At 35.3% G+C, this 27,599-nt stretch overlaps 1 protein-coding gene across 2 annotated transcripts in view; it reads left to right on the top strand.

Moving 5' to 3' along the window:
* Positions 1-27,599, top strand: part of PSME4 (proteasome activator subunit 4) — a 100,505-nt gene that overhangs the window by 30,887 nt on the left and 42,019 nt on the right. For both annotated transcript variants that reach the window (XM_045446049.1, XM_045446050.1), the window contains exons 4-20: positions 1,071-1,115; positions 3,375-3,524; positions 5,031-5,094; positions 5,624-5,698; positions 6,825-6,947; positions 9,703-9,795; positions 10,540-10,805; positions 13,477-13,663; positions 14,425-14,514; positions 15,883-15,947; positions 16,208-16,358; positions 18,417-18,515; positions 18,737-18,806; positions 19,295-19,362; positions 21,417-21,632; positions 22,129-22,286; positions 23,234-23,329. In XM_045446049.1, coding sequence (XP_045302005.1) covers positions 1,071-1,115; positions 3,375-3,524; positions 5,031-5,094; positions 5,624-5,698; positions 6,825-6,947; positions 9,703-9,795; positions 10,540-10,805; positions 13,477-13,663; positions 14,425-14,514; positions 15,883-15,947; positions 16,208-16,358; positions 18,417-18,515; positions 18,737-18,806; positions 19,295-19,362; positions 21,417-21,632; positions 22,129-22,286; positions 23,234-23,329 — 2,016 coding nt within the window. The remainder of the gene's footprint in view (positions 1-1,070; positions 1,116-3,374; positions 3,525-5,030; positions 5,095-5,623; positions 5,699-6,824; positions 6,948-9,702; positions 9,796-10,539; positions 10,806-13,476; positions 13,664-14,424; positions 14,515-15,882; positions 15,948-16,207; positions 16,359-18,416; positions 18,516-18,736; positions 18,807-19,294; positions 19,363-21,416; positions 21,633-22,128; positions 22,287-23,233; positions 23,330-27,599) is intronic.

The raw sequence follows: 27,599 nt of genomic DNA, 5'->3' as shown, positions 1-27,599 counted from the left end.
ATCTCATGTGTTGTAGCCTGGTTTCCTCTTCAGTTAATTTTTTTCTGAGTAGTTTTGAAATTAAAGAGGATTTCTACAGCTTCTAGTAATGAAATGATAGTTTTCTCTCTTGGTCATATAATTGATTACTTGTGCTGAGTTTGGTTTGTGTTACCCCTTGGAATTTCTTTATAGATTAGTTCTTAAGCTTTCAGAGAAGTTGGATAGACTTCTGGACTTAAGAATTTCAAGAAGCTTAATGAGAAAATGTCAGGTGGAAGCACTGCCTGAAAGTTACCCCTTCCCCCCATAATTTTTTTCTTTGACGTTTGGGGACTTGTTTTATTTACTTGTACACTTCATCCTGTAAATAGTCACACATTAATTTTAAAATTCCAGTCCAAAATTACCTTGTGCCCTTTGTTTTGCTTATTTGCATTATACCTCTTTTGACAGCAGTCTAATTAATTTAAATATTCCATTCTGTCTATGTGTGTTTAAATGACTACACATTGGCCTTTTCATTAAAACGAACATTTCTTATGAATCCATATAGAAATATTTAAGTAGCTGGTCAAAAAGATGGCTGTTGCTATTTTCGATAATTGTTAGTAACCTTGTAGGGTTATAGAATTCTCACCACTTGGTTATAGAAAACTAGTTTCTGGCAGTTGCTGATATGAGCACACCAGATTTTGTCTGCTTCTTGTGTTTCCATGTAAAAGCACTTTAATTAAAATAAAAATTAGTATTTGAAGTTTTAAGCCGCTGAGCATACTTCTTGATGGGTTGTTAAGTACGGTCATTGCTGCCTACTTTGTAAGGATTGAAAATGATTTGTCCTTTTCCCAGTTTTCTTCCCTTTGGTTTACAACAGAGAATGAGAAAACTGAGGGCAAAGGAAAGAGTAGGTTACAGAGTTTAGATAGTTAATCCTAATAGTTCTGTCTGTATGAAAGAGGAGCAGTTATTGCACGTACACAGATAATATTTAAACGTATGAACATATCTTCGAGATATTTATTAATTGGATTAGATGTGTTCTTAAAATACAGCAACCTAATTTATCAAATGGCTTTCTTCCCCCCCAGTTCTGTAGAAAATGTTCTCAAAACACTCGTGAAAAGCTGCCGACCGTAAGTAGCTTCTCATTTTATGAAACCTCTTGTTATTTCTTTGGGCTTTTTCCCATTCTTAGTGTGCTTTGAAGAGAAAATTGTAGGTATAAATAGTTTCTAACACTGTGATGTTAGTCACTGGGCACAACATATCATTTTCAACTCTTGAACTAAATTATTTAGCTTTCATTTATAAATTTAGAAATTTTTAAGTGATGTGGGTGTTCCCCATTATAAAGTAAGATTGCCATAATTTATGTATAATTACCTTTGTTTGAAAGATTTTCCTAGAGTGTCATTACTCAGATCAAAAATATTTTCCAAAATGCATATTGTAGGTATTGCATCAAAATGTGAGTAATAATGAAAAGGTGTTAAGACATTTTTTAAAGTATTTTTTTAAAAAAATTTAATGTTTTTTATCCATTTTTTGAGAGAGAGAGAGAAAGAGACTGGGCGCAAGTGGGGGAGGGACAGACAGGGAGACACAAAATCTGAAGTAGGCTCCAGGCTCTGAGCTGTCAGCACAGAGCTCGACGTGGGCTCAAACTCACAAACCCTGAGATCATGATCTGAGCCGAAGTTGGACGCTTAACCAACTGAGCCACCCAGGCACCCCTGTGTATTTTTTAAAGTAAAAGACATTTTTTTTAAAGTTCTCTTTCAGTGGAACATACAGAAATATTCCATATTCTTATATTTAAAGATGTATATGGGTTGAATTTAGTTTTAATCAACAAAAGTCCAAGTCTGTGGACTTGAAGTGTTTTTTTCAACGTTTATTTATTTTTGGGACAGAGAGAGACAGAGCATGAATGGGGGAGGGGCAGAGAGAGAGGGAGACACAGAATCGGAAACAGGCTCCAGGCTCTGAGCCATCAGCCCAGAGCCCGACGCGGGGCTCGAACTCACGGACCGCGAGATCGTGACCTGGCTGAAGTCGGACGCTTAACCGACTGCGCCACCCAGGCGCCCCAGACTTGAAGTGTTTTTTATCAGGGTGTTCTTAGACTGCTTATCCTGATATGTATGGATGCAGTGAATTCTTTTGAATAGAAATCCGTATTTTGCCATATTCTTATGAGTTAAAGTTATAAATGATTTTATAAATCAGATATTTATTGCTGACCTACCATCCTACTCAGTCTTGGGCAAATGTATTTTTAAGATATAGTCTCCCTTTTAAGATTGAGGCTTAAGATTTAACCTGAGTCATAAGCCACCAATGAGCAGTGTCATTTTGAGCAAGGCACTTACCTCTTAGTCTATGTTTCCTAATGGATACTTGATCATCACTGGGGTACTTAATGGTTTTAGGTTCTTAGGTAATTCATAGAACACCCAAGCTTTTATGTTGGATTACTAAACTAACAGTTGATTCTGAAAGATTAGAAAGGAGAATTGGTGTATGAGATCTTTAAAGGCAGGATATATTTTGTGTGTGGTTTTGTGTGTGTGTGTGTGTGTGTGTGTGTGTGTGTTCTAACCTGTAGCACAGTGACCTGGCACATAGATGCTTGATGAACCCAAAGAAATATTACTGGAAGTGTAGTTCTATTTTTCACATAAAGGAATGAAGTGTGATTCTAATTAATACAGATGGACAAAAGATATAATAGGATTAATAATGTGACTTGTAGGGCAAACCTACAGGTGTATTTGAAAGGGTTTCCTAACTTTTTTGGCCATATTCAAATCGAATTTGTCATATACTTTTTTTGTTGTTGTTATTTTAAATCCCTTAATGGATATTTAGTAATTATACATGGGTCCTCTTTTTCCATTTACCTTTGTTTTGTGTATGAATGCACACGTCACATTTTAATTTTGTGAATCTTCTCTACTCCAAGGGCTCTCTTGCCCATTTCCTAGACTTGTAAAATATTAGTACCTGTAGGACCAGACCGTCTAGTCTAACCCGCTCTTGTATTACAAGAGAGCTCTGTGGTACAGTGAAAGGAAATGGTTTGTCCAGTGTTCTCTTTCTCATGTCACTGATTATCCATATATATAGACTGGATTTTCTGACTAAATTTTTTTCTTGTTGCTATTACATAGCACACAGGAAGGGAAAAACTGCAAGAAACATGTATGTTTATATTTATAGGTTATTTAGAGTGGCAAAATGTGTTTAAGTTAACTTGACATTTGTAGTGTGTGTGCTATGCCTTATAAAATCCATCCCCCCTCCCCCTTTTTTTGTCAGTCACATGTTGATGTTGTAGAATGTTTTTTTAAAGCACTGATTAGGTAAATGAAAACCTTCTTTTTTATTAGATACTTTCCAGCAGATGCCACAGCTGAGATGCTAGAAGAATGGCGGCCTTTAATGTGCCCTTTTGACGTAACAATGCAAAAGGCCATCACTTACTTTGAAATATTTCTTCCTACCTCCCTTCCTCCAGAACTTCATCATAAAGGTTTTAAGTAAGTATATACATATCTTAACAAATTATAGAATAGAGCAAGAAATAGAGATGTATAAGCAGACCAGTAAAGCAATTATAAGTAAACAAAAATTTACTAATTCAGCCATTATGTTGATTATACTTGAAGTGTGTGAAGGGTGAAACAATTAAACATAAGATTGTAAATGAAGAGAGAATAATGCTTGTATGTCAGACAAATAAGATGAGGGCTTTTCCTGGCTGGCTCAGTTGGTAGAGCACGTGACTATTACTGATCTCGGGGTTGTGAGTTTGAGTCCATGTTGGGGGTAGAGCTTACTTAAAAATAAAATCTTAAAAAAACAAAAAAGGAAAGATGAGGGCTTTAATTTAAGAAAGCAAGAGAGAAAGAATAAAAAATGCAAAAAGGAGTAGAAAGTATCAGTAAATAAGCAGTGATAAAAATGTTAAATTGTGTGGAGTTCAGGAAAAGGAAAAGTGTTTTTATAAAACTTGGTTTTATTCATCACTTGTAGTTTTTCTTGGGCCTTTCCTATAATTTTTTTTCTTTACTTGTTCTAGTCTTAGCACTGCTTTTAAGAATTTTTTTTTTTTCTGGGGTGCCTCAGTTAAGCATCCAATTCTTGATCTCAGCTCAGGTCTTGATCTAAGGGTCATGAGTTCAAGACCCGCTATGTTCTGTGATGAGCATGAAGCCTACTTTAAAAAAAAAAAGAGAACTTTTTTTCTAGATGACTATAGGTATAAAACAAGTGCTAGAATGAAGAATTTTAGACTGTGCTTTTATGGAAAAAAGAAAAGGTATGAAAAAAAGACTGGAAGGAAATAGGTATTATTACTGTGTTGTGGAGTCATGCTTACTCCCCAGTCCCCCCCCTCATATTTTCTATAGTGAGATGCCAAATCTTTTATTTCTTTCAAATCAGAAATTTTGTATTTAGCTGTATATTGATGAAATGTTAATTCTCATCCAGAAATTCTAAAAGCATTTCGTTGACCTTTGTAAAGATTGGTGAATAATATTGCAGCACTTTCTTGCCCTGACATTCTCTTCTGTTTAATCTGAGATAATTCCCCCACAATAATTTAGTTCTACCTAACACTTCGTGACTCATTCTTTTAGGGAACACTTATTATAGTGGTAGTTAATGGCATAATTACTAACTGGCTTATTAAAAAACAGAATGCAAGGGAGAGTTGCAAGAATAGGTAGTAATAGGAAAATATTAAAGGAGAAAGGGAGGAAGGAGACACTTGTAAACAGTGTTAGATAGGGGTGGTCAGTAATTATTTAACAATGAAGTAGGGGGTTGATGAGATTACTCTTTTGGCATAAGTGTATTGGAAGTGGAATATTCAGAAAAAATAGTTATTTGTTCCATTAAGTTTGTACATTGAGTATTATTTTTTCTAGGTTGTATAGTTATCAGTAAGAATAATAGATTAAAAAAATACAAAGGATACCTGGCTTTGAACCACTTTCTATAAATCACTTGCTATTCATAACACCATTTTTCTTCTTCAGACTTTGGTTTGATGAATTAATTGGCCTTTGGGTTTCAGTGCAAAATCTCCCACAGTGGGAGGGGGTGAGTATCCTATTTTTTTCCTTCTGACAGTATATATCAGATCATTTGATAAGTAACTTCACTTCCTAGAATTGGCTCTTGGCAGTGTTGTAATTATTTTTTGTTTGTTTTTAAATTCTGTTTGCTGTTTTCTAACAGAAACAGACACTTGTTTGTTTTGTTTTTATCAATATCTAGAAGCATGTGCATGTATTATAAAATGTAAGACTCTGCTTTTGTACCTTCACTGGCACGTTGTTAGAAACATTGTGGATGTTTTCTTTATGCTTATTAGATTAAAATGTCTTCTGTTTGCATTGTGAATGATGCTTTGTCATTTCCCTTTTAATAAGCATTTCAACTACAGTTGATTTAAGATGGTGACAATCAAAACTGAAATTTGGAGATTTTTAAAAAATGAGCCATAAACCATGTATTAAGTTGTGTTAATGATGATAGCTGAGAACAACAAATGGATAAGGGGTGTGACTGACACTTATTAATAACAACAAATGTACTTACTTAATTGTCTTTCTTTTTTTACTTTCAGCAACTAGTAAATCTCTTTGCTCGATTGGCTACAGATAATATAGGGTACATAGATTGGGATCCATATGTACCAAAGGTAATTAACATGTGAACATACAACATATAGTAGCACTGATAGCACTTTTTGTGTCTTTAAGAAGTGTGTTTTGTATGCTAATTGCTAAAATTTTTTTGACCACTAGTAAAAACATAAAGTTTTCCGGGATAGACCATTTATTTTAAAAAATTAATTGGTTCATATTAAGGTATCAGAAATGTATGATTTTTGTCTTGCCTACACAGGACATGAAATAGAAGTTTCAGAGTGAGTAATTTAGGAAGTACAAAGTGTATTATTCAGGGTCTTAATTCATACCTTCCAACAAATTTTGGGTATTGTATTTGATTGCTATTCTAGAGTGTTCTCCACTTTTTACGTCACATTTTCCTTGAGCAAATAAAGCTAGAGTGTCTCTAGGTGCAGTGTTCTTAACACTGCAGCTTCTGTTTTGTTTCAGCTGCCATAAATCCAAGAGGGCCTGCATGGGGTGTACAGGTGATTCTGATCCACACCTTGACTGTAGAGCAGGGAGGCAGAGCAGCAAACATTAAGCTTACTGTTTACCTCTGCTTGTGCTGTCCAGTAGAAACTAAAGAGAAAAAGTCATTTTCTTCTACATTTGGGCTCCCTGTCTGTTACTAATGACAGGTTTTAAATATAAATTATTAAAATGCAATTAAGATTAAAATGCAAATTCTTGGGGAAAAAATCAAATTAGTGTTAGAATTTTGAAAGGGAAAATAACTCACTAGAAGACAAGTATTTGCATTTATATCTCATTTGTTTGTTTATGGGTTCATGGATACAGCTGCTTCAGATTCATACTCCTGTGACCTCAGTGTCATTTAAGAAAAAGCAAATAGGGGTGCCTGGCTGACTTAGTTGTTAGAGCATGTAGCTCTTGACCCTCAGTTCCGTGTTGGGTGTAGCTATTACTTAAATAAATAAACTTAAAATAATAAAACATTTTAAAAAGTAGATCTTCTATGTAAATTTTATGGAATATAGCAGTATATAAAACTGCCAAACAGTATGTAATTTTGCTTAAAAACTGATCCAGTGAGAATACATGCACCAACACTAATATATATCACTTCAGTTATTTAAGGAGTTACTTGATACCTATAAATATTTATTCTTAATTCTTTTTTTCTTTTGAAAGATATTTACGAGAATTCTGAGAAGCTTGAACCTCCCAGTGGGAAGCAGTCAAGTGTTAGTCCCAAGATTTTTAACAAATGCGTATGATATAGGACATGCTGTAATATGGATCACCGCCATGATGGTTTGTAACACATTAGTTCTTCTAAATTTTGTGTTAACCATGTAAAAACATAAGCCTATATTAGTATCGTAGTTGGTCATTTGATTCTTCGATATTTTCTGATGTAGTGAGCTAATGTTTCTCAGACCCAGAATGTAGTCATAACACACCATTTATAAATCTCTCTAGCCAATGAATCCTAAAAATAGAGTCAGGGTTTAGAGTTTTGAGAGATTCAGAATGTCTAACAATCTCACAGATGAAAGGTCAAGTTGATAATGATAAATGTGGGATTAGAACTTGGGGTTTTGCATATGCTCAGTACTAATGCATTCAGTGTTGAAGATAGAACTGAACACAAAGCTAATTAAATAAAGTAATCTTGGTGAAGGGAGAAGTATGGAGGATTACTTTACTGACATCCTTGAAGGAAAGTAAAAATATATCCACATGCTTGGATTTCAGTGTCCTCTTCCAAATAAGAATATTAAAACAATTTCATACTGTAATTTTCTGGATTGTCATTCATTCTCCTTCTACAGCTCTCTCTTTTTAAAATTATTATTCTGTGTTTGATATTTTTCCCCAGGTTATGTTGTTTCGTTGTTGTTTTTTCTGTGGATAAGGCAGGCTGGTTGTGAGAAGTTTAGCTCTTACATTTTATTCTTAGATTAAAAAGAGAAATTCAGGGGCATCTAGGTGGCTCAGTCAGTTAAGCATTGACTTTGGCTCAGGTCATGATCTCACAGCTCAAGGGATAGAGTCCTGCGTCAGGCTCTGTGCTGACGGCTCAGAGCCTGGAGCCTGCTTCAGATTCTTTGTCTCCTCTCTCTCTCTGCCCCATCCCTGTTCGCGCTCTCTCTCTCAAAAATAAATGAACATTAAAATTAAAAAACGAAATTCATTCTCCCCCCGTTTTTGCAATTTCATTATTAAATAGGAAAATCCTATTTTCTTTATAGTACTCCAAATGAGCAAAAACATCTGGATGTTTACTATGTTATATCAGCAATTTTTTTTTTTAGGAGCGACAGAATTATATCATGATTAGTATCAACTTTATTTTAGTTCATGTTGCTCTTCTTTCTCATACAGTTTTTCCCATTGACATGTTTATTTTGTGTTAGATATGAATATTGAATATAATAAAAAATGCTAATTATTATGCTAGGATTTTGAAATTTTTGTTGGGTTTTTTTTTTTTTTTTTTTTTTGCTATGGAATTATTATGGTCTCTTTAGCAGTTGACCTACTCTAAATTGGGAATATGAACGTGGATTTCATTTCAGCAGGAAGACATGTTCCTCATGTAACTGGACAGTCTACCTTAGGTCTAGGCTGTTTCTTGAAAGATCATCTTGAGAGAGAGAGAGAAGGTTTCAAGACCAAGCTGTAGTTCTTTATCCTCAGGGCTGTTCAACTTGATAAGATTGAATACTAACTTTTTTCCTCATTTTTCCCCCAGATCATGTTGTTGTTTGGTGTGTTTGTTTGGGTAATAGATTGAGAAAAAACTATTTTTCCTTTGAGTCAAAATGTGGTCAAGGGCACCTGGGTGATTCAGTTGGTTAAGCTTCCGACTTTGGCTCAGGTCATGATTTCACAGTTCGTGGGTTCGAGCCCTGTGTCGGGCTCTGTGCTGACAGCTCAGAGCCTGGAGCCTGCTTTGAATTATGTGTCTCTCTCTCTCTCGCTCTGCCCCTTTCCTGCCCATACTCTGTCTGTCTGTCCGTCTCTCTCTGTCTCTCTCAAAATAAATAAACATTTAAAAAAATTTTTTTTTTAATGTGGTCACATACCACAGGTTTAATCATTTGAAACATTTAGGAGTAATAATAAAATATTTGATTCCATTTATGTAAATCTCACATCTTCATTTCCTGCAATAAGAAATTCACTTCTCAGGGCGCCTGGGTGGCGCAGTCGGTTAAGCGTCCGACTTCAGCCAGGTCACGATCTCGCGGTCCATGAGTTCGAGCCCCGCGTCAGGCTCTGGGCTGATGGCTCAGAGCCTGGAGCCTGTTTCCGATTCTGTGTCTCCCTCTCTCTCTGCCCCTCCCCCGTTCGTGCTCTGTCTCTCTCTGTCCCAAAAATAAATAAACGTTGAAAAAAAAATTAAAAAAAAAAAAAAAAAGAAATTCACTTCTCAAATCATTTAAGGAATGCTTTTTATGCCTGATGTTAGCACTCTTGGTTATTTTAAGACTCTCTTACTGACAAAAGTTTTTTCACTGCAGAAGAGTAAAATATGCTGATACCCCAAATTGAAAGATGTCTTTGCAGTTACCTAATTTGGTTTCAGTAGGTTGCCCTTACTTTTAGTAGAGTGTTGTTTTTTTTTTTTTTTTTAATTTTTTTTTTTCCCACGTTTTTTTTTTTTATTTATTTTTGGGACAGAGAGAGACAGAGCATGAACGGGGGAGGGACAGAGAGAGAGGGAGACACAGAATCGGAAACAGGCTCCAGGCTCTGAGCCATCAGCCCAGAGCCCGACGCGGGGCTCGAACTCACGGACCGCGAGATCGTGACCTGGCTGAAGTCGGACGCTTAACCGACTGCGCCACCCAGGCGCCCCTAGTAGAGTGTTTTGAATTGAGGATTGTGGGAAGTTTACTAGCAAATTGTTTTTGGCTTTTATTTGGAGGTAGAATTGGTTTTTCTCATCAAGTTGGATGTGCACCATGTTGGAGAGTTATATGTAGGCTTGGGCCTATTGATCCCTTCAATTTTCCAGGGTACTGAGGGTACTGATATTTTTATTCTTTTATCTGAATAGGGTGGACCAAGTAAGCTAGTACAGAAACACTTGGCTGGTTTGTTTAACAGCATCACATCTTTTTACCACCCTTCAAATAATGGGCGCTGGCTGGTGAGTATGTTCATTTTTTTATTGTAGGGTTTGGAACTTTTTAAAGTTATGGTCACACATAACTATTGCCTATTATGCAACCTATAATACTATTTCTGTCCTTCATATAACTTTTGGCTATATGTAGCTGATTAAGTTCAGACTAAGATACTGTGTTCATAGAACATAAAAATAAGATAATACTGGTCCAGTAACTGGTGACAAAATGTCACATTCTGGTAATAGAAAGTACAGTCAGTGTGGTTTTTGGTTTTGGACTTTGTTTTCTTTCCACATTGCCTGGTTACAATAGTTTTTCATGTAATGGAAGGTTCATCTGGTGCTAGAGAATAAAATTGACATTTGAGGGGCGCCTGGGTGGCTCAGTCGGTTAAGTGTCCTGCCTCAGGTCATGATCTCACTGTTAGTGAGTTCGAGCCTAAGAGATCTCCGCATGGAGATCAACATGGAGCCTGCTTGGGATTCTCTGTCTCCTGTCTGCCCCTCCCCTGCTCGTGCTTGCTCTCTCTCAAAAATAAACTTTATTTAAAAAAAAAATAAAATTGACATTTAAAACAAATATTTATTATTATCAGTAATTAATTGATAAAGTATTTTATTCTATCTAGTTATGCTATGCAGGTGTTTGTAATAGATTGTAAGAGCTTTTATTTTAAGAAATTTTACTTGGATTGTAGAAAGGAACCATAACTATCTGTGTGGGAAATCAAACCTACCTTGGACTTTTTGCTTCTGTGTCCCCAGAACAAGTTAATGAAACTACTTCAGCGGTTGCCAAACAGTGTTGTTAGAAGATTGCATCGTGAAAGATACAAGAAGCCTTCTTGGTTAACTCCTGTGCCTGATAGCCATAAGCTTACTGATCAAGATGTTACAGACTTTGTACGATGCATTATTCAACCTGTCCTCTTGGCTATGTTTAGCAAAACTGGTAGTTTAGAAGCAGCACAGGCTCTGCAGAATCTTGCACTCATGAGACCTGAGTTAGTAATACCCCCTGTACTTGAAAGGTAAGTGTAGCTTTACATGTTTGGTTGAAGCCTTGGCCGGCCGTTCTGGTTATCTCTTCCCTCTACTCTGCTGTTCTACTTAGTTGTCTTTTCTGTGGCTTCTCTTTTGCTCTCTTGCTACTTATTCCTGTTCCTAGAGGAGAAGCAAGGCATTTTAACCTAATGATTGGTAGCTTGATAAAGGTTTACTGAAGAGAAAAGAAAATCGATACTAAATGGATAAAATATTTTTGAATTATTGGCAAATTTTAGTTTCTGAAGTTTGTGCTTAATAAAGTAAGGGTGCCGGGTGGGCTCAGTCAATGGAGCATGTGACTCTTGATCTCGGGGTTGTGAGTTTCAGCCCCATGTTGAGTATAGAGGTTACTTAAAAATAAAATTGTTGTAGGAAGCAAGCAAGCAAATAAGCAAGCTCTGACTGCTTTTACATCAAAATGTGAGTGTCACTAAATATTGAGAACGTGGCAGTGAAAGTGATTTTGGATTTCTTTTATTTCTTAGAAGCAGTGATACAGAAGAAAATTTGACTATCTTTATTATTTTCATGTACTATATAATCTTATATGTATTATTTGCACAATGTAGACTTTATTACATTAATTTTGTTTTGTATGTTGAAATAGTAACAAGTTTTCTGTTTGCCTAGTCACTGTCACATTATAGGCCTTTCGAACTTCTATAATAATACTTAAGCTTTCTGTTAATTCCTCTGCTGTCTGAAGTTGAGCTTTATGATTTCTCTTTTAATGTCTTACTCAAAAAAAAAAAAATACTAGTTTTTTAGGGCTAAGAAGGGTCTAACAGTTTGAGTTCCATAAAATAGATTTGTGCAAGGTCCTTTAGTGATAATGTACATGACAGCCTATTATCTTACTTACCATTGAAATAGCATAATTGGGCACATTTGCTTGGAGACAGGTATCCTGTTAAAGATCTTGGGGTGCCTGGGCAGCTCAGTTGATTGAACGTCTGACTTAGGCTCAGGTCATGATTTCACGAGTTCATTTCATGATATATCATGAGTTTGAGCACCACATTGGCCTCTGTGCTGTCCGTGCAGAGCCCGCCTCAGATCCTGCGTCAGGTCCTCTGTCCCACCCCCCTTTTCATCCTTCTCCTGCTTGCGCTTTCTCTCTCTCTCAAAAAGAAACATTAAAAAGATAAAAAAAAGATCTTGACCAAAATAGGTCTCCATTATTTATAAATTGCCATAAATATTCAAGTTGTCCCCATTGCCATAAATATTCAAGTTTTACCTCATTTTCCAAACCTCTTGGTTTGGCCCTGTCCCCATTGCCATAAATATTCAAGTTTTACCTCATTTTCCAAACCTCTCCCTTTTTTGTGTGCACTTTGGGGGCACTGAAACTCTCCCAGTACATATAATTTAATTAGGAAATAGAATGGGGAAATTAGGCGCTTTCTACTCTGTCCCAACCCCCAATATTCTCTGCACTCTGGCCTCCATGTGGTAGCGACACTAACAGTTCAGTGGCAGTTCCCTTGATGTCTCTTGTTGAGGAGAGACATACCTTTAAGGAGGGACTTCAGCTGTTTGCATAGCTAAAATTTTGAAGATGGGAATATTTTGATATTTGTTTTGGCTTATTTCAGTGTTTTCCAGCTGATAAATTATGTAGTGAGATACATTTTTAATAGAAGGAACGGAGTTTATATACAAGTAAAATTATTCCAACACATTTTTCTTTAGTTTTCACTTTTTGGACAAATTTAATAGCATATTGAGTGATACATGCTTGGCCAAGAGACATATAAGAGACATATTTTCAAGTTTTCTTTTATAAAAGCAAAAGTACTTTAAAAAGTAAAAATGTAGAAAATAAATTTTAGGCATTTGATTTTAGATCTCCTCTGTTAAAGAGTTGGTTTGTTTTCTTCATCTTTTAAAGTAAGCATAGGTTTGTTAGTTTTTTTACCCCTGTTCCAAATCCTCTTTTTTTTCTACTTATGATGAAATTTCCTTTATTATTTACTTTTTCTGTATAAGAGAAATTTAAAATGACTGCATTTTAGACTCCCCCCCCCCCCCCCCGCCACAGGATAGATTCTCAAAAATGAAATCACTTGTCAAAGAGTGAATGTTGTTGCCTTGTATTTTACTTGATGATCAAAGACTATATTTGTATTATTCTCCCTTGTTTATGCATTCTAGTGTCAGGAATCTTCTACTATGTTTCTAGAGCAGATTTCCAATTTTAAAATACCAGTCTTCTAAAAAGTATAAGAGAAATTTCAGGGTTTTAGTAAAGATTGTTTTTCGAATAAAAGGGAAGAGTGGGATAATTATCACTTGCTCTTCCTGAATTCTGATAGTCACTGACCATTAGATTAGATGCATTCCTATTGACATAGGGAAGTAGATTCAGCTGACTGAAATAATGCTAGATCTTGCCAGTTTATGTTCTTTTTCACTGTGAAATATGCATGGAGAGCCATGGTGAGGTGGCAGGGGATTGGGGAAACATGTACCTTTCCTTTATGTGTGTGATTCTGTTAACTTAAACTCACTCAAAAGATTCTGCTAGCTACCAGCCTTAAAGCCAACGTGTAGTTTATGAATTTGGGAGATTTAATGTATTGTGCCTTTTGATCTGTGATGGAATCTTTTTTTTTTTTTTTTTTTTTTTTTTAATTCTGTTTTCAACTGTAGAACGTATCCTGCACTAGAGACTTTAACAGAACCTCACCAGCTCACAGCTACTTTAAGTTGTGTAATTGGAGTAGCCCGCAGTTTGGTATCAGGGGGCAAATGGTTTCCTGAAGGTCCAACACACATGCTACCTCTGTTGATGAGAGCATTGCCTGGGGTGGATCCAAATGACTTCAGTAAATGCATGGTAAGCATATTTATCATTCTGTTTTGTGTCTGAGTTCTAATTGTGTGAGTTGGCATCCTGTTAAGTTTTGTTTAGAACATAGTTCAGTGTAAAATTTGTTAATGCTAAAAGGATTATATCTGTAGATGCCCAAGTTTAGATCTGTGGATGGTTAGTTGAGCTATATGTCATCCTTCAGAAGTAATGTGCCATAATCTGGATACATTTAATGATCACAGGATTTTTTCAACGCTTGCTATATATTTACTATTTTCTTTAAGTAGATATATTAAAAATCAGCATGTGATCATTTGTACTTCCCTTCATCTACACTGATGACAAGGGCATGATAACAGTTGCTGGGTGCAAAATGCCAGATCCCATTTATACACACCTCTCCTGACTTAGAATTTTGGCTCACCTTCCCTCTTCCCCAATCTGTAGCTTTTGCTTAAGCATTTCCTTTTTATCCTTAATGTTGCATCTTTGGGTGGGGGGCAAAGTTAACTTTTGATTGACAGAGAGTTGGAGAATGTTGTGCTTAAACATAATGAATAACTATGGAAGTAAATTTAATGTAACTTCATTACTAAAGTAACAGCTCCTTAATTATGAGGAATCTTAAAATGTTCAAATCTAAGTAAAAAATTTCCTGGAATATTACTGTGGTATTTCCCTTAAGATAATTTATTTGTGTACTTTTTTATTGTAGCTTATGGTATACTTGTATTTTTGAATTAGAATTACATAATTACTGTTAAATTTTTTGCATCTTCCCACAGATCACATTCCAGTTTATAGCAACATTTTCCACTCTGGTGCCTTTAGTAGATTGTTCATCTGTACTACAAGAAAGAAGTGACCTCACAGAAGTAAGGATGCTTACTGGTTGTAGAAAGATTGTTCACTGAGTTGTAACTCTTATGTAAATGCATAGTAATATTTTTTTTAATTTTTTTTAATGTTTATTAATTTTTGACAGAGAGAGAGAGACAGAGCATGAGTGGGGGAGAGGCAGAGAGAGGAAAACACAGAATCTGAAGCAGACTCCAGGCTCTGAGCTGTCAGCACAGAGCCCGATGTGGGGCTTGAACTCACGGACCGTGAGATCATGACCTGAGCCCAAGTCAGATGCCCTACCGACTGAACCACCCAGGCACCCCGCATAGTAAAATTTGATAGTTTAAATACCAACAGTTTCAGATTACTATTTTGTGGGGCGCCGGGTGGCTCACGTCGGTTTAGCATCCGACTCCATTTCAGCTCAGATTGTGATCTCATGGTTTGGATTCTATGTCTCTCCCTTTCTTTCTCTGCCCCTATGCCTGCCTCTCTCTCTCTCTCTCTCTCTCTCTCAAAATAAATAAACATTAAGATTACTATTTTGTGATTAGAATGATATAAATGGAAGGCCAGGTCATTGCTAAGATAATCTGCAGAGCACCCACCAAATGCTGTAGGTCAAAAGTAGACTATTTTTTTATTTGTTTATTTTTGAGAGACAGACATTGTGAGTGGGGGAGGGGCAGAGAAAGAGAAGGAGACACAGAATCTGAAGCAGGCTCCAGGCTCTAAACTGTCAGCACAGAGCCAGACAAGGGGCTCGAACCCATGAACCATGAGTTCATGACCTGAGATGAAGTCAGATGCTTAACCGACTGGAGCTACACAGGAGCCCCAGAAAATGGACTATTTTTGTAAACAACTGACATCTGGAGGTGCATTTCAATTTTTTGTCACTTTTAATTTTCTGTTAAGCAAAGGTAGTGGTGGGTTTTTTTAATTTTGTTTTTGTTTGGTTTTAGCTTAGGAATAAATGTATTGAGGGGATTGACATCTAATGAACAGACATTTTTTCATTACTGACTGATTCTTCTAGAACTATTTTCTTTATTGTAGGCATGTTTCTACTTGAATTTTGTCATTTGAATATTCAAGTCGTAAGATAATTCTTTATACATACACTAGAAGTTTAAAAACTGTAGTTATTGAGAAAGATGGCTATTTGACTTCTATTTTGGGCCCTTATAAAATAATGCTAATTGCTGCTTGTTTTGGTTCCCGGAAAGGAGTAGGTTGGGGTTTTCTAAATTGATATGTGGTACTGGTACTGTTTCTCATCATACTCAGTATAATAATGTAGTGTTAAATCTATTTTGTAGGCCATAATTGAGTTTCATTAGTTCTGAGAAAAAAATCAAAGGCTATTTTTAATTTTTCTCCGCATTGAAATGTCATAGGTGGAACGAGAACTTTGTTCAGCCACAGCTGAATTTGAGGATTTCGTCTTACAATTTATGGACAGGTGAGTATGTGCTCCAGACCCGCTCTCTATTAGACATTGAAAGAAATGACTATCCTGTCCAAACAACTTCAGTCTCTCTGCATAACTACTGTCCTGGGACCGAGCTTCTGAAGTTATAAAAGGACAAGTGATATGTGAACCTGCACAAATTGCATAGCTGTCATTCGAATAGTCATGACAATGGAGGGTTATCTAATTATCATCAAAAATGTTAAACTAGTTCTTAGTTGCTAAAATTATCCTTTCTTTGGATTATTTAGATGTTTTGGACTTATAGAAAGTAGCACATTGGAGCAAACAAGAGAAGAGACAGAAACTGAGAAAATGACTCATTTGGAGAGTTTGGTCGAATTAGGTCTGTCTTCTACGTTTAGTACAATCCTCACACAATGTTCCAAAGAAATATTTATGGTAAGAGTCTCATTGCTGCAAAAAATTAAATCCCAATCTTGTTTTCTTTGTTGTTTTAAAAATTGAGCTTCAAGTTACTTTAAATATTATATCATGCCATTTATCCTTGGTTTCATACTAAAATTTGAAAAAGATGAACAGTTGATTCTCATTATATTTGCAAATTTCATATTTGCAAATTCATCTGTTTGCTAGAAAATTTGTTTGTAATCCCAAAATCTGTACTCACAGTGCTCTTGTGCAGATGTGTAAATTTGGCAAAAATTATGAGTTGCACGTGTTCACGGCTGAGGTTGAATAATGTAACACACTCTGCCTTCTTGTTTCAGCTCTAATACTGTAAGCAAGCTTTGTGTCTATTAATTTATTTATTTTAGAGTTTATTTATTTTTGAGAGAGATAGAATGTGAACAAGGGAGGGGCAGAGAGGGAGAATCCCAAGGAGGCTCCACGTGGTCAGTGCGCAGAGCCCAACGTAGGGCTCGAACTCAAAAACCATGAGATCATAACCTGAGCCAAAATCAAGAATCGGGTGCTTAACCAGCTCAGCCACCCGGGCACCCTGGCAAGTTTTACGTCTACTTAGTGCCGGGTTTTCACATTTTGTGCTTTTTGTTGGGGATTTTGTGGTTTAAAATGGCCCCCAGGAGTAGTGTTGCAGCACTGTCTACTGTTCTGAGCGTAAGAGTTATGATGTGCCTCACAGAAAATAACATGTTTTAGATGAGCTTTATTCAGGCATGGGTTACAGTGCCATTGGCTGACTTCACTGTCAGTGAATCAACAATATATATTAAATACACATAAAGCAAAATTATATATTTATCAGTTGTTGAAAACCAGAGACTGGTTAGTACTTAATCCTGCATTTCCTCTAGGAACAGTGATTCAGTATTTGCTATATCAGTGCTCAAAGCAACTTTATAGAATATATTACATATAACAAGAATTGACTGCATTTTTTTAATCAATTAAATACTGTTTGGGAGGAAAGTTTTGGAAATTGTTTATGCCATCACATGATAGAAATTAAATCCCAAGTATAAAAATCTGGCAAACTGTAGGGGTGCCTGGTTGGCTCAGTTGGTTGAATGTCTGACTTGGTATCAGCTCAGATCATGATCTCAGGGTTGAAAGCTACCAGTGCAGAGCCTGCTTGGGAGTCTCTCCTTCTGCCCTTCTCCCTGCTTGCACTCTTTCTCTCTCTCTCTGTCTCAAAATAAATGAATGAACTTAAAAAAAAAAAAAAACCCACAAACTATAATGAATGGGAGTTTGTGTGTCCTCCCAAGACATTCTGTAAACATTCACTTACTCAGTATTGGTTGACACGTTATGTATAGTGTGGTCTTTTAAGACCAGACTTTACTTCCGTTCATGTTTCATCTCCCTTCATCTGAGATTATGACTGTTCAATGTATTTATCTTGGGTAAAAGCTAAACTGCTTTACAGATGCATGAAATATTTACTGATATATGTTAGTATAGAAATTAATGTAAATTTTCTCATTTAACCAAAATCTTTTGAAAGGAGTTGTGGATTAACGATCCTGAAAATTGTAAATGTCAAGAGTCCATTCTTTCATTCGGCAGTTCTGTGATATGATTGTAAAATCGCTTTCTGTGATGTGATTGTAAAAAAGCAGGATCCAAAGCCTGCTTCCAGGTCTTTTAGAGTAGAGATAAATATTTATAGTTTGTAGCATTGTCAGAATGACAAAGTCTAAATATTAAGTACTCCAAAAACTTCCCTTTGTTATGTTGGATTAGCCAGCAAGATAATTTGCATTTGCTTCCAACAGCTATAGTTTTGTGTTTAATGTTTCTGTAGGAAATAAAATCTTGTGTCTGAAATGTTTTGTTCATGTTAGGGTTTTGTGCAAAGATTGTTCATAGATCTTGATGTTATATTGAATTATTTTTGTAATTCAGATGGTTAAATTTCCTACGTGTTTTTTTTTTATAGTCTGAATCTCATTTTTCTTTTATGGTTCATAAGATGTTTAGTTTTCTTAAAAATGCTCATAAGACATTTTCATTTCTTACATATCTTAATAGGTCGCGCTTCAGAAAGTTTTTAATTTTTCTATTTCACATATATTTGAAACAAGAGTAGCAGGCCGCATGGTGGCCGACATGTGCCGTGCTGCTGTAAAGGTGAGTTTGGTTTTTTTTTTGGATGAATTAATGCATCAGTAACCAGCAGGTTTATATGGTTACTTATTTTTAGACATGTTTGTTATAACTTAAAATATATCGTTCTTTCAGTAGCAGCTTACAACCCTTATTTGCCTCTGAAAATAGTGTTAGGATATACTTTGTGAGTGTTGAATATTCGTGGCCTTCCAGAAAACTTATTTATACAAATTTGTTTTCAGTGCTGCCCAGAGGAGTCTTTGAAGTTATTTGTTCCTCACTGCTGCAGTGTTATAACTCAGCTTACAATGAGTAAGTCATAAGGTTACTATTCTGTATTTGCAATTTTAGGTGAATTTTTTTTTTTTTTTTTTTTTTTTTTTGGTTTCTAGAACTCTGTTGATGAAAACAGATTCTGTAAGCTAAGCAATAATTAAATCTTGTAGTTTGGGACAAGGATTACTCAAATTAAGGTATCATCCAGGTGACATCTTAGAAACTTTACTTTGTTAAATTAATATTTTCATATATACAAGAACCATTCAGAGGTTGCCATAAAAAAATACCAGTTATTTTTTGAGAACTGGAGGAGCAGGAGTCCTGACTGATATGTTTATTTTCTTGCAAATTGAGTTTTTACCTTTTCTGGAGCAAGTTCAGCCACATGAGGAAGGAATGAAAAGTCTCTCAAAAAGAGAATCTTCTCAGCTGTTAGAGACACTAAAGACAAATATTGAAAAATGATGCATTTAAGTTGGATACATGGTTCTCTTTCCTTGATACTGTTTTGCCATTTTTAGATGATGATGTGTTAAATGAAGAAGAGCTAGATAAGGAGTTGCTGTGGAATCTTCAACTTTTGTCTGAGGTATTGTAAGTCTTTGGATTAAGGAAATAGTAGTATGTAAATGTTGGCTTGGTTTTAGAATTTCAATTTTTTTTAATTGACATAAAAATATGAAAAATCTTAAGTTTTAGAAATTTCTTGATATGGCTACAAAATCAGATAATGTCATTTTCTTGTTATCAAAAGAGTGATATTGGTTGATGACTTTCCATGTGCAGCACTCTGCTTTTTACTGATTAATTCTGATATTAGTAATTTTCATTGAAAATTTTACCATTTTGGCAATTCTTTTTTTTTTTTTCTTCCCCCTGTCTACATTCTAAATTTGGCTCTCAGTGAGACTTCATTTTCCTTTATGGGTTAGTTCACTGGGTAGCGAACAGAGAACTACAATTAAGTTTTGTCTCTTTGAGGAGATAGACCTTTTTTTTCCCTTATGAGTTATATCTACATTTAATTAATTTTCTAATTAGTTCTCATTAATATATAAGGAAAGCATATACATACATACGTATATGTATGTAAAACTAGTTTGTTTGCAGATTTCTTATTGTTTCTAATCAGTTATCAGTAGATTTTACATCTTTAAATTTTTTTTTTAGTTAATATATGTATTATTTAATTTACATCCAAGTTAGTTAGCATATAGTGCAACAATATTTCAGGAGTAGATTCTTTAATGCCCCTTACCCATTTAGCCCATCTCCCTGCCACAACCCCTTCAGTAACCCTCTGTTTGTTCTCTATATTTAAAAAAAATTTTTTTTTAATGTTTATTTATATTTGAGAGAGAGAGAATCCGAAGCAGGCTCCGGCTCTTAGATCAGCACAGAGCCTGATGTGGGGCTTGAACTCACAAGCTGTGAGATCTTGACCTGAGCTGAAGTCGGACACCTAACCGATTGAGCCACCCAGGTGCCCTGTTCTCTATATTTAAGAGTCTCTTATGTTTTATCCCCCTCCCTGTTTTTATATTATTTTTGCTTCCCTTCCCTTATGTTCATCTGTTTAGTATCTTAAATTCCTCATATGAGTGAAGTCATATATTTGTCTTTATCTGACTAATTTCACTTAGCATAATACCCTCCAGTTCTATCCACGTAGTTGCAAATGGCAAGATTCCATTCTTTTTGATTGCCGAGTAACGTGTGTGTGCGCGCGTGTGTATGCGCACGCGCGTGCACGCCCCCCACATCTTCTTTGTCCATTCATCCATCGATGGACATTTGGGCTCTTTCCATCCTTTGGATATTGTTGATAGCGCTGCATTGGGGTGTATATGTTCCCCTTTGAAACAGCGCACCTGTATCCCATGGATAAATACAATTGCAATTGCTGGGTCGTAGGGTAGTTCTATTTTTAATTATTTGAGGAACCGAAGAAATAAACTGTTTGGGAAAGGATGGTACTATGGTACATGAGAGCCTGAATTCAGAGAATGTGTTTTGATCTTAAAAAAGCATTGTTAGCTGCTATTTTGATATTTGTATTTTACTGGTCCCATATGATTTTCCCTTTTCCTATTTTTCTGATCTTTTTGTAAAGTAGCATACGTTAATGTTTAAAATAACATACATATATGTTTCCATAGGGGAATAATATAGGTGTTTTGCCAATTTTCACCCTTATGTGTTTTTCATGTAATAAACTTTACTTCTGGGGTGCCTGGGTGGCTTAGTCAGTGGAGCTTCTGACTTCGGCTCAGGTCATGATCTCAGGGTCTGTGAGTTCGAGCCCCGCGTCGGGCTCTGTGCTGACAGCTCAGAGCCTAGAGCCTGCTTCAGATTCTGTGTCTCCCTCTCTCTCTCTGACCCTCCCGCACTCATGCTCTGTCTTTCTCTGTCTCAAAAATAAATAAACTTTACTTCTCTAGACCAAAAAAAAAAAAAAAAAAAAAAAAAAAAAGAATTGTTAGAATATACTTAAAATGACAGTCCTAAAATGAATTAAAGTCATTTGAAGAGACACTGTTACTATTTTAGGCTACTTTAGTAGCTAAACATTGCCCATTGCATTAATTATTGATTCTTAATCTTTTCACCAAAATGTCTTGAACTATTTTCTTCCTCTTTTAGATTACTCGAGTGGATGGGAAGAAATTGCTTCTTTATAGGGAGCAGCTTGTAAAGATTCTCCAAAGAACCCTGCACCTGACCTGTAAGCAGGGTTACACTCTGTCTTGTAACCTTCTACACCACCTTCTTCGCTCTACGACACTCATCTACCCTACAGAGTACTGCAGTGTGCCAGGTGGCTTCGACAAGCCTCCTTCTGAATACTTTCCTATAAAGGCAGGTGTTGTCACTAATCAAGATTTCAAGTACATATTGGGCTATTTTTCTAAGGATTCAAAGTGTGGGAGTTTTTCTTGTGTATAAAGGTATCACTTCTTTATCTTTAAAGTAGATTATTAAGTTTATTATTGGAATTTTTAAACTTGGAAAGTGCAACATAGCCCTGGAATGGCCTAGTTTTTCTTCTTTTTTGTTTGTATATGAAGTGAGTTGGTATGCTATTTGTAACCTCTATATTCCATATAATTTTATTGAGGAACTCAGTAGACTCACAGAAACTCACTACTGCTCTTAGAGTTGAGTGGCTCTTCAGGGAGACTTTTTTCTGGAGTGATAATGAAGGGGGGTAAGATGTTTTCATGCCCTTTTTTGTGCATTTTTTGCTACCTTAGGTTTGGATTACTTCCACATTTTCTGGAAGACCTTTTATGTTACATGTGTATGTTCTTTTTTCAACTTCTCAACTTGCTGAACAAATGCTATTTTTTTCTAGGACTGGGGTAAACCAGGGGACTTGTGGAATCTGGGCATCCAGTGGCATGTTCCTTCTTCAGAGGAAGTGGCTTTTGCATTCTATCTGTTGGACTCTTTTCTTCAGCCTGAGCTCATCAAACTCCAGCACTGTGGTGATGGCGAACTTGAAATGTCTAGGTTAGTTTTCTTTCATAACCAGGAACTGTTACATAGTTGCAGACTAAAATCTTTGTGCTTTTTCTTTCTCTGTAGCGTACCCGAATGATTTATTTTCAGTGTGTGTTTATATCTGCCATAAATGCAATTAGAGAACTATTTAATATAGAGCAGTATAACAAATTCCTTCATGATTTTTAAGCCTTTTAAATAGAAAAACTTGTTTTTTTTTTCTAGTTTGCTTTTTGTGACTTCTACTTAGCAGTTTAGCTTGAGCATTTTTTGGGAAGTGTATGGAAATGCCTATTTTTCTAGATTCAGATTAGATGTTTTTTTAGTTTTTTTTCTGTAATTCATATTATTGACATTAACATTACTTAGTGAAATATCTGAGATGTTTTTCTTTTCCAAGAGGCTTTAACAAGGAACAATTATTTAAGATCATTAGACTTTTATAGTTTAAATCTTTGAAAGTTCCTAAAATAATATTAAGAAAGTTACTATGTGTCAAATACCAGCAAATTTTAATAAGCAAATTCAGTAGGAATGGAGAAGGAAAGAAGTACAATTGATGACTGAACTGCTTTTTGGAGTAAATGTTTAGCTAGTCCATTTTTGAAAGATGAACTATGTTGGGAGATCTTCTGTAACACTGTTTTCCCTTTTTGTTAGTGGTAGTGATCTTTGGGTGAATAGGTGATTGCATTCAGAATTGATTCACAAAGGGTAATCACTTGTTGTTACTTGTGATTATTTAGAGCTTGTTTAATTGTAAGCAGGTCTGTATTACCAGTAAATACTTATTTCATTACCTTGTATTATTAAGTGGGCCTTAAGACATTTTTTTACCTTAATATTGTATATCCCCACTTAAGGTTCTTGTACTCCACCCTAGACTCTAGAAGGCCTCTTGTTAGAAGGGGATTTGGAGTCTTCTAAAATATGAGGATACCTTTTGTCTTTTCCAGAGATGATATTCTACAGAGTCTGACTATAGTGCACAACTGTTTAATTGGGTCAGGAAACCTCCTACCTCCGCTGAAAGGAGAGCCAGTTACTAACTTGTAAGTAAAAATAACCACTTTACATATTTTGCTGTTTTGCCATTTGGCATGATTTTAAGTCTTAGTCAAATAACGAGTCACTGGTTTTGTTATTGGTGTTGTTTCTGTATCACTTGAACCGTTTTGTCATTGTTAGGCCAAAAATACCTGAGGCAGAATTTAGGTCTATAAACTTTAAGGCTTTATTCAGTTTTTCATGTGATACCAGTGTAGGATAATTTTCATTGTTAATCGGTTTAAAAATATTGATACTAAGTTCATCCTGTAGTTTCTGAGTTAAGATAAAATGCTCTTTAAAAAAAAAATTCCTTTTTTTTGGTCAGCAATCACTGTTCATTAAGGATTTTACTGGAAAAATCTGCGTGTTTTTACATAAAAATTTGTTGAGTGTTATTTTGAGCTTTTAAATTCTACTAAGTTGCTTTTCTGATTTTAAGTGCTTTTCAGACTATATTGTGAATGAATGTCTTTATTTAGTCCATTGTTAGTGCAACCATTTAAGTTGAAAAAATTGAGTTTAAATGAAATCAGCAATATCTAACTCTAGCTCAGTTATTAAGTAGATAGATGCTAGTTTCAGATCTAGTTTCATTATACTGCCTTAGATCATTTTCTCTCAACATCAACATCTCCTTGCTGAGCAAGTTCATGAAAATCCCGTAAAAACAAGTAAGTAACCCCTGCCCCTCAAAAAACACAAAGGGAGGAATTTGTTGATTTGCAACAAAATTCTTAAACACTTCAAGGAGTGGTTTTAAAACATGGCTTGCTTGTGTTTCACATATTTTGTATAATCATTGCTTGGAGTCCTGCTTTCTCATGATTCCCATTTAATTTCTTTTAAAAACTGTTCCTAGGCATTGAACTTTTGATTGCTAATTAGGTTTAAGAGGGAGAAGTAGGGTCATCTCAGGTAAGGAAATGTGTTTTAAGTTTGTCTAGGAATTTGCTGAGTTCTTTTAAAGCACTTTTGGTTTTCATGAGTATTATAGTTTGATCTAAGGGCAGTTTTACCAAAATTCATTTTTGTTAAGAGAGATTGATTTTAAACAGTATTTAAAAATGAGAGACCTATGGAAATGATTTTGATTTTCCTGATGATCTTAGCAGTATGTAATATAGTAAGAATTTAACTCTTATGGCATGCTAAAAACCTACTTCATATATAACAGATTTATTACATCAGTAAATTGAGTTCTTCTATAACATGTTGACTTTGAGAAATATGGTAGTTTAATCCAATAATTTATCTAACAGCAAAAGCATGTATCTTCTGTATATATGATTAGCAGATTTTTAGTATTGAGTTATCCTGAGGATGCACTGCTGAAGGGTCCAGTCAGGAGACTGACAGGTTTCTGTGCAGTTCATATCAGTATGCACATGTGCCATGTGCACTGTGATAGGGAATCGGAGGAAGGTCTTTATCCTTTGAACTAATGCACATCAGGACAGAAGTTCCATATTTTGGTTATGATAAAACCAATCAGGTTTGTATATAATGAAATGCATTTTCAATAAAGAGAAGAATACCATGTTGTTAACATTTTATGAATGCCATGGAATAGAAATAAGTAGACTGTTTGCCTATATTATTAGACATGATAAGCCTTAAAATGGATCTTGAGCATCTTTATAGGTTTTTCCCAGAAAAATTGAGAAGGAAAGATAATTAAACTGGAAAGTTTTGTGTTTCAGAATTTTCACTTTCAGAGTGAAATTTTAATACCCTAAAAGATAATGAAGTAATAAAAAATTTGTATTTAGTATAAATACGAAATGTTTTCTGGTATATTTAATAATACTTAATGAAATAAAATACAGAACGAAACTTAATTTGTTTTAATCATTGAGTGATATACATTTTTAGGGCCCTTTATATATATATGTAATAGTTACATACATGTAGGCAGGAATAATGATTATACAAAGTAGAATCAAAGATTAATGGGCAGCCCTTGGCCTTTGAATTGCCAGAAGAGGGGGTTTATAAAGTCTTATAAAGGCTTTTAAATAATTCTTAACAGAATCCTTCCCTTTAAAACCAATTTCTATCTGGTGTCTCCTTCATCTGAAATTTTAATTTATTTTGACAGCATAGGACTTTTTACATTTATTTTCTTTAACATTTCAACTTTTTTTGCACATAGCAAATTAGTTGTCACTGAAGTATCATAAAGTTAGCTTTATAAATTTAAAAAATTCTTATTCTAATATAGGTCTGTAATTGTTAAGATTTCTTAAATGTAAATTGATTTGAAAAAACTAATCAGAGTGCCTGGCTAGCTCAGTCAGAGGAACATGCTGACTCTTGATCTCAGGGTCATAAGTGTGAGCCCCATGTTGGGTGTAGAAATTACTTAAATAAATAAAACTTTAAAAAAAAGAAAAAAAAAACTAGTCAAATAATTTCAGTTGATGATGCCATTGTTTTGTGATAATAAACCACACTGCCTAGTGTGAAGGAAGAATATCTGTAGCATAATTCTTGGAGATTATAGCAGCAAGTCTCTATAAGAAACAGAGTCAAATACCAGGTAGGGGAGAAAAGGAAAGGTATAATTGTGATGAATTAGTTAGATGCCTAAGATGCCTGAGGAAATCACTCTTGTTAATAACAAACACTTTGGCTGTGGTATTGTGGGACATGGTGTATTTTCTGAAATACCAGACCAGTTTTTGGAAGCACCTACCAACCCAATTCTTTCTTTAAAATTAATCTTATATTTTTCTTATATAAAACTCAGTTAGGTAAAACGGTCCGGCTACTTAATTTTTTTCATCAGATCTTTCATTATTAAATTAGCTTTGCACGTGGACTAGTAGTATTTGTCTTCTAGAAAATTGCAATAATGAGAAACTGGGAACTTGGTTCAGTTCTGAGTTTTCCTGATCTTAGTTCCTGATAGAATATATGGCATAGTCTTAGAATCCCATTGTTCAGGTAAATGGCTGCTAGATGTGAAAACCAGTTTTCTGTGCATTGTATTAGAGACTGACAAAACATAAAATCTTAGGTGACTTGATTGTCCTAGGTATAAAGTAAATGATATACCTAATGGTATCTTCATCGTACTTTTTGGCCTTTGGCAGTGTAGGGTTACTAAATATCTTGTATTTATTATAAATTTTACTGTTTCAAAGGATGGGTAAAAGGTCCCTTGAGAGTAATGAAGGGTAAATTTCTTTAGAGCAATTTGAATTTTGGGCAGTTTTGTTAGGTACCAAGGTTGCTGAATTAATCTTCAAATGGAACCTCTCTATTTTGCTGTTGGAACCTTTAGTTAATGACTTAATAGAAATATGTGTGGTATAGTTTATACTCCTAGTTCTACCTTTATAGATGTGGAAGTTGGATTATATCTTTGCAGGGTCACACAGGAATGTTGGACATTTGCCTTTAATCCTCAAATCGTCATTAATTTCTCCTTTTGCAGTCCACTCTTTATAATCTTTCAGGTCTAACCAGCTATCACAGGATGCAAAAAACTAACATCTATAAAAACAGGGTTACTCAAGGTAGAGGAGTCACCATTTTTCATCTGAGATATTTCTTCTTTACTTTGTGCCCCCTTTCCTCTGATAGATCTGTTAAGTCATTCTTAGTTAAACCATTCTTAGGATCTCAGCTTTTACTAACTTCTCAGTCAAAGAAAACTTCATATTTAAGTTGAGACCATTTCATTAATATGTGAAAGGATGTGTTGTTCTGCGATGAGGGGCAGGGCTAGCTAACCTCTCTTGGCACCTCCAGGAAACTACCCAGCTCTGCTGGGGGAGCTGCACACAGGAAAGGAAACAGTTACTACTCCACGGTGAGTAACCCTGTTTTCTCCTTATTTCACCTTCTGACTGTTTTCATTGATTTTTAAAAGCTTGTGTGTCAGACGTGGAAATAGCTCTTTTGCTCAGAGTTAATTTTAAACCTAGCAACCTTTAATTCCCATGGTAGAGTAAGAGCCAGCTTTTCATTTGTGTTCATAGCTATTACTGATGCCTAGGACTGAAATGGACAACAGAACACAGAAATGGGCCAATTGTTTCTTGTGAAACACTTGTAACCTTGAAAGGGAAAAAAAAAATCTTTGTGTATTAGTGGCTTGGTTTTTATACTTTTTATGTTTGCTTTCATGATGGGGGGGATTGTTGGGAAGAGTAGGCTGTTCTTTCACCTGCAGAAAAAAATTATTGTTTGTACTTGTTTCATGACAGTTCACCTAGCCTTCGTTTGCATATCTGATAAGCTTTGTATATTTTGTTTTTCTTTTAT

Source organism: Leopardus geoffroyi, chromosome A3 (genome assembly GCF_018350155.1).
Source record: "Leopardus geoffroyi isolate Oge1 chromosome A3, O.geoffroyi_Oge1_pat1.0, whole genome shotgun sequence".
NCBI classification, from domain to species: domain Eukaryota; kingdom Metazoa; phylum Chordata; class Mammalia; order Carnivora; family Felidae; genus Leopardus; species Leopardus geoffroyi.
The sequence above is the reverse complement of the archived record's forward strand: the minus strand, read 5'-3'. Positions and strand labels throughout refer to the sequence as shown.